At 35.0% G+C, this 8,205-nt stretch overlaps 1 protein-coding gene across 1 annotated transcript; it reads left to right on the top strand.

Annotated features, from left to right (window-relative positions):
• Positions 1 to 1,621: 1,621 nt before the first annotated feature.
• LOC141692196 (uncharacterized) lies at positions 1,622 to 4,978 on the top strand. Its single transcript, XM_074496930.1, has 2 exons — positions 1,622 to 3,857; positions 4,917 to 4,978. Exons 1-2 carry the CDS (start codon positions 1,622 to 1,624, stop codon positions 4,976 to 4,978), a joined length of 2,298 nt encoding a protein of 765 aa, XP_074353031.1.
• The last annotated feature ends 3,227 nt before the right edge of the window (positions 4,979 to 8,205 follow it).

Genomic DNA, 8,205 nt, shown 5'->3' with positions numbered 1-8,205 from the left:
TTAATTAATTCATAATTTTGAATTTTCTCAGTTGTGTATCTCGTGTCGTGTACCTTATTGTGTCGTCCTTATCATGTCGTGTACTCAAAATCCAAACTCAAATACTAAATTATCGTGTTGAGTTAAAAATTGTCGGGTGTAGCTTATATAAACAGCTTTTTAGATATACTTAATTTATACATGACCTCGTTTACTTACTAATTCATTGCCTTTTTCTAATTTTTGGAAAATTACTTTCGGGCATGATACTCAAGAATCCTGGTGTGTTATGAAATATTCTCCTGGTATGTTGGCAAAATTTAGGGAATATTTCATAACATACCAGGAATCTTGAGTATCATGCCCGAAGGTAATTTTCCAAAAATTAGAAAAAGGCAATGAATTAGTAAGTAAACGAAGTCATGTATAAATTAAGTGTATCTAAAAAGTTGTTTATATAAGCTACACCCGATAATTTTTAACACACCACGATAATTTAGTATTTGTGTTTGGATTTTGAATACACGACATGATAAGGACGACACAATAATTTACAAGTTCTTACAATGGGAAATTGCAAAAACCGTTGTCTTATGTAAGAAAAAATTATTCCACCAAACCCTAAACCCTAAACCCTAAACCCTATAACCCTAGATCAAACAAAAATTAACAAAAATTAAAGGCGAAATATTCAAATTTGTCGACATTAAAATGACTCGTTTCGCTTTTGTAACGGATATAGTGTCTATTTAAAAACTTAACAAATCCCGAATTTTTTATATAGAGTTATCGACTATATAGTTCGAAAGTAACCATTGAATGCACATATAGTATATGATTACAATGTAACAAATTAAAAGAAGACACTTGTAATTTATTTCATAAACAATTAGTGATATTTAAATATATATTTAATAATGTAAGTTTTAACATGTCAATTGTTCCTCTTGTTGCATGTCTTCGAAGCCTACAAAATCATTTATAGTCCTTGTGTTTGTCGAAAAAGTTGATATAATACGACAATGGTTTATTGAAAAAACACTTGTTTGTAGGTGTTACTACAATGATAAATTGTTGAAACCGTTGTCCAAGATTTTAAATAAACTATGCTACAAACCATTGTGTTTACATTTTTTTACAATGCAATATTGTTGAAACGATTGTCCTGAGTTTTAAATAAACCAAGAAACGAAATTCTTTTACTTTAAGAAAATTTCTATTTTTTTCAAAAAAAATATAAGTGGGAACACTGGGGAAAGAGGGGGAAAGTGTAAATAATTTTGACTAGCAATAAAGTAGTTTGACTAGCATTATTATACGTGATCATTGTCTGTCTGAAGTATCTATGTTTTATTATGCCTCTTTTACTGTCTCCTTCATACACCATTTCTTAACCATATATTTGTCTCAGTTCTTTGATGTCTGAAGTAATCCAGGGGAACTTCACTTTGCTGAACTCAGGTAAGTTTCTGCTGAATTCATATCAATTTGGGGATTTGGTGTTTATATCGATTTGGAGAACTTGAAATTAGGGTTCATATCTATTTGGAGAATTTTAATAAGGGTCCATATCGAGTTTAATGGAATATATATGTTTGTGGAATTTGAGCAAAAGAATGGGTTTAAACTTGGTTGAGTAAAAATGGATAGATCTTGGTTGAAAGCAGATAGAAGAACACAAGAATTTAAACTTGGAGTGGATGAATTGTTAAATTTTGCATTTCTGAATGGGTTTAAACAAAATAAAATTAGTTGTCCATGCTTAAGATGCGCTCATAGTAAATCTTGGAATGCTCAGACTGTTAAGGATCATCTTTATCAATATGGTATTGATCAAACCTATACGTGTTGGATATGGCATGGAGAGTCAAATTATGTACAGAGTCATGTAGTTTCTGAACAGGAATCATCCGTTGATCCTACAAACATGAGAATGGGGCAGGATATTATCGATGATGAGGATATTTCGTTAGATTCTTCTGATTTTATGAATCATGTTCAAGGTGAAAATGAACCACTTTATCCTGGATGCGAGAGTTTTACAAAAATGAGAGCTTTAGTCAAGTTGTATAATTTAAAAGCAAAACATGGTATTTCTGATAAATGCTTTTCCGATGTCCTTCTTTTGCTTGCATCAATGCTTCCGGAAGGCAACAGTATGCCTTCATCTTTTGGTGAAGCCAAGAAAACTTTATGTACTTTAGGCATGGATTATGAAAAAATACATGTGTGTCCGAATGATTGTCTCTTATACCGCGGTGAGAGGGACGAAGATGAGACGATTTGCCGAATATGTGGGGAATCTAGATGGAAGTTAAACAAGAAAGGAGAAGAATTGGAAGGGATCCCTGCTAAGGTTCTGTGGTACTTTCCATTGATACCAAGATTGAGAAATTTGTTCAATACAGCTCAGATTGCGAAGGACATGACTTGGCATAAAACCGAGCGACAAAATGATGGTAAAATTAGACATCCGGCTGACTCAAAGACATGGAAGGATGTCGATCAAAGGTGGCCTGAGTTTGTTGGAGAGGCTAGGAACCTTCGGTTAGCTTTATCCTCCGATGGATTTAATCCTTTCCATGGACCAGGAAGTGATCACTCAACATGGCCTGTGTTGCTTTCAATTTACAACCTCCCACCTTGGCTTTGTATGAAGAGAAAGTACATTATGCTAAGTCTATTGATATCCGGACCAAATCAGCCTGGAAATGATATTGATGTATACCTTCAACCACTTATAGAAGATTTGCAGAAATTGTGGCATGGGAAACAAGTTTATGATGCATTTAAGAAAGAGTCTTTCATACTAAGAGGAATTTTATTGTGGACAATTAGTGATTATCCAGCCTTAGGAAACTTGTCGGGTAACATCATTAAAGGATATAATGCTTGTGTAGTTTGTGTTGATAAAACAAAAGCTACCAGGTTGGCTACTTACAAAAAGACGGTGGTTATGAGACATCGTAGATGGCTGCCCAGAAATCATCCATATCGAAGGCAAAAATCAGCCTTTGATAACACCATGGAGAAGTTATCAGAACCTATTCCTTTAACTGGAGAGGAGGTGTTAGAAAGGGTACTACCACTAGCGGACCATGTTTATGGTAAGACACAAAACCAACCTCGGTGGAAAAAAGGGGAACCTCGACCAATTTGGAAAAAGATGTCTATATTTTTTCAGCTTGAGTACTGGAAGTTTTTGCCAGTTCGCCATACTCTCGATGTGATGCATATAGAAAAAAATATATGCGAGGCTTTAACCGGTACATTGCTAAATATTCCCGGGAAGACAAAAGATAGAGAATCTGTTCGTATTGATATGGCTGAAATGGGAATAAGAATGGAGCTGAGACCAAAAAATTCTGGAAAAAAAGAGAAGTTACCGATGGCATCTTGGAGCTTATTGCATAAAGAAAAAAAGATTGTCTGCTCGTCCTTGATTGGCATGAAGTTACCTGATGGTTTTTGTTCGAACCTTAAGGGTATAGTATCAATGGACACTCTGCGACTTGTTGGAATGAAATCTCACGACTGTCACACAATGTTGCATCACTTGCTCCCCATCGCACTTCGGTCAGTACTTCAAAAACAAGTCAGGTGCACTATTATCAGGTTTTGCCTTTTTTTCAAGGCAATTTGTAGTAAAATCATTGAGGTCGATAAATTAGAAAAAATGCAGTCTCAATTGGTGGAGACCTTATGCCAGCTAGAAAAGCACTTCCCCCCTTCCTTGTTTGATGTAATGATCCATCTCTCAGTTCATCTTGTAAGAGAAGTTGAGCTTTGTGGTCCTATCTTCCTACGTTGGATGTATCCTTTCGAGAGATATATGAAGACGTTCAAGGGATATGTTCGAAACAGGGCTCATCCGGAAGGTTGCACTACAAGAAAAAAGTCCATAGACATCGCTTTTTGGCCGATGTCTATGCTGTTTCCCAACCGATGTTGATGTCGGTGATGTCTATTCTAGACATCGGTGAATACCCGATGTCTATACTGGATTAGACATCGATTTTAGTTAAAAAACAGATGTCTATGTGTTGATTATTAAAACAAAATGCTATAAGTAAATTATTTAATAACTAAATTACACCTAATTAAACATGTTAAACATATCATGAGCTATGTTTTTTGTCACAAAAACATCGATTTTAGTGAAAAACACTGATGTCTATGTGATGATTTTTCACAAAAAATGCTATAACAAAATTATTTAATAACTAAATTACACCTATTAAAACATATTAAACATATATTGAGCTATGTTTTTTGTCACAAAAACATCGATAATTTTGACAGAGGTGATGTAAAATGGCATATTAAACATCTGTTTCTTTAATAAAAGGTGATGTCTAATTAAGCGTATAAACATCAGTTTTTTCTAGAATGAAGTGATGTCTATGTATCCTTTAGACTTGAACATATTAGTTTTTCACATCAGTTATTTCCCTTAAACTGATGTACATTGCGTTTTTTGACATCAGTTTTGTTTGGTTAAAAGTGATGTACATTATCTTTTTTGACATCAGCTTTTCTTAATTAAAAGTGATGTGTAAGAAATTTATAGACCAAATTGTGTAAAGTTTTACATCACTAATTTTCTAAAAAAGCGATGTACTCATTACTAATAGACATTTGTTATAAATAAAACCGATGTCCTTTACTACATAACCAAAACTAAAACATTGGAAAACACGCATCCATACAAATCTAACCAGTCAATCATTCATACATTTAACCATTCAATCATCCGAAAACCACCAACACCAACCCCATCATCTGCATCAATCATCCAAAAATCACCAACACCAACCCCATCATCTGCATCAATCATTCAAAACTACAGAATCTACATTACCAAATGTACAACCCCCAGCATTTGCAAACCTATACAGCAACCCCAGTATTTATACACTTACATTCTTACTACACAGAACCGTCTAAATTACCAAATGTACGACTACGCAAAAGAAAAGACCTTGAGTACAAGAATTGATCAGATATGCTCTTGGATGAACTGCAGAGCCTCAATGCGAACTTCATCTAGCTGTTCAATGCTGTAACACGATCGAGTCTTGGCCAACCACTACAAATTCGAAACAAACAAAATTCAGTACATGAATGAAAAGTAACCATATCGAAAAGTAACCATATCTCAGTATAACCAAAATTAAAACTTACAATTTTATCGCATACAACAGCCAAATCTTCATCGACCTCTTCGACCTCTTGTCCGTTTTTCCGCTTACGAGCCTTTTGCCAAAAAATCGCTCTATCCGGTTCTTCTCCCGGATTCAACCTTCCTTTTTTTATCTGTTACAAATAAAATAAAATACAGTAATACAAATAACTCCAGGGCTAAAAAATGTAGGACTCTAATTTATTATGGACTGACCTATTATAAATTAAATACAGTTATACAATTAAATGAACTTTTCTTACCTCATCTTCTTTTAAACCGATGTACCCCTTTCTTGACAACCGGTGATGATATTTTCTCTTAGACACTCTTTCACTTTGTGTGTCATGAATTTCCTAAAAACATGTCACAAGATTACAAAAATTACAACAGACGATGCAAAAAAATCACCAAATCATATATTACAGAATTAAAACATACCTTCCACTTAGAATCAGTCCTCTGTCTCACAAACCTTTTCCAGGTTGCCTTACTAACATAGCCATAGCCTCTTGGCGGCTTACTCAGCTTCTTCTTTTCTCCAATAAATGGTAGCACATACTTTCTCGTCAAATCAGTCTTAAACTGTCGCCATTTAGAGCCTGCTGACTTTAGGACCATGTTTTCAATTTCTGGTTTAACTTTGAAGGTAGCCTGAAAAAACACAAGTTCACAAAATCATAACAGGAAAAACTTATATTCAAGATCTATATTTGATAATAATTTTTTACAATTGATCTAGTACCTGGAGATCTAACCAAAGCTTTGATTTTAAGTCAGGGTCTACATTTGGCCACGTAGGAATGTCGATTGGAATCATAGTCCTAGCCAACATACCAATGTAAGACTGCAAACGGGCTCTAGTTTCCCCATTAGGAATTCCCCATTCATTGGCAGTGACTTTAACTTTCTTCCCGCGAGCTTTCTTGACAATCACTTTGTACATTGCGCATACGCCTCGCTTACCCCCAGACTTCCTTGTAGCAGTATTAGTTGTAGTATTTGTCTGTTCTGAGTTAGTCGGTTGAGATTCCGATGCATGCCCTTCATTGTTTTCATCATTGTTCGGAACATCCTCCAGCCGCTTGGGGCTTCCACCGCTAAGATTCTGTGATGCAGTCTTTTCTGATTGCTTTCGCATTTGCTTTTTTGGTGCCATTCTTTCCTCTTCCTCTAATCTAAAAAATTAACTAATATTTAACAGATTAGAACAACTACACAGTTCATGGTATAATGTCTAACAGATATGCAGAAAATTAAACAAAATTCTCATTTAATTGTCAAGAAAAATTACAGATAGACTTCTATAACTACATTGAAAAATTACAAGAAAACAGAGATCACAAGCTACATTACAAATAACAAGAAAAATTACAAATAACAAGAAAAATTACAAATAAGGAGAATATATAGCTAGACTCCTATAACTTTTTGACCCATATACCCTCAACATTTTCTCTTCTATTACAAACACTTGCATCATCAATTTTAGCAGGGTCACATGTAGGGATATTAGAACAGAATGGGGGAGGGTTCCAGGAGGTGTCTTCAGGAGCATCTTCATTGTAAACATCATGATAGTCTCGAGTTGTCGCCGATAACACAACGGACCAATTAGCATCAACTGGATCCTCAATATAAAATACTTGGTTGACTTGGTCAACAGAGACATATTTGTCCTTTTTGTGAACTGGTCGATTGAAGTTGACAAGGGTGAAACCAAGATCATCGGACTTGACACCTTTGTTACTTGCTGCCCATGTACATAAAAACAGAGGGGCCTTGAATGTGTGGTAGTCTAATTCCCATATTTCCCTGATCACCCCATAAAATTTTAAATCACTCTCTATAGGATTCATGTCCTTAGCACTAGAGACTTGGACTGTCCTTACAACTAATGACACACCACTATTCTGAACTACCCTTGCATTATCTCGATCCTTTGTGTGGTATCGGACCCCTTCAACAGCATAACTTTCGTAAGTCAAAACTGAAAATGAAGGTTTCCCAGCAAACCATCTTATAGTTTCAGATACGGCTTCCGCATTCTCCCTCATTTCTGTACTGACCTACATATAATTTATTGATGCATATAAGTGGCTACAAATTTAAAAACACGACATATAAAAATAAAAAAGAAGGAAAAATAATGTAAACCAACTTTTTGTTCAAACCAATCGGCAAATTGTCGATTGTGCTCTCCCAATAGCCACTGTACACTCTTCTTTTTCCCTCGATAAATCTCTTCCAAATATTTTTTATGCAACCTGAAATTACTTACATCAAATTCGACTAAACTATACCAAATACAACTTTAACAATTATATGTATACTTTTTATGTTTTACTTACATAACATATGGTTCCACTTCCGAATTATTACGAAGAACTGAAAGATGAGCCTCATCTCGTTCTTTTTCCGCAACTGACTTCATAGTCACACCACCGATTGGACCGGAAATTTTTTCTTCATCTTTCGGAAGACCGGTTGTTCTACTACTCCCGCTATAGAACTCACTGCAAAATTCTATTGACTCTTCTTTGAGGTAACCTTCAGCTATAGAACCTTCTGGATATAATCGGTTTCTTACATAACTCTTCAATATTTTATTAAAGCGTTCAAATGGAAACATCCATCTATAAAAAACCGGTCCACATAATCGCAGTTCCCTTACTAGGTGGACCATAAGATGTATCATAACATCAAAAAATGACGGAGGGAATATCTTCTCTAACTCACACAGGGTCAATATCACATCTGCTTGTAATTTATTCAACTTTGACACATCTACAACTTTGTTGCACAGAGAGTTGAAGAAAAAACACAATCTTATGATACTAACCCTAACATTTTTCGGAAGCACTGAACGAATGCAAACAGGTAGTAGTTGTTGGAGAAGGATATGGCAGTCATGGGACTTTAAACCATACAACTTCATATCAATCATCGATACACAATTTCTTATATTTGAAGCATGTCCGTATGGAAGTTTCATGTCGTACAATGATGCCAATATTATTTGTTTTTCTTTCCGGGAGAGAGTA

The sequence above is a fragment of the Apium graveolens genome, chromosome 10 (genome assembly GCF_009905375.1).
Source record: "Apium graveolens cultivar Ventura chromosome 10, ASM990537v1, whole genome shotgun sequence".
In the NCBI taxonomy this organism is placed as follows: domain Eukaryota; kingdom Viridiplantae; phylum Streptophyta; class Magnoliopsida; order Apiales; family Apiaceae; genus Apium; species Apium graveolens.
The sequence above is the reverse complement of the archived record's forward strand: the minus strand, read 5'-3'. Positions and strand labels throughout refer to the sequence as shown.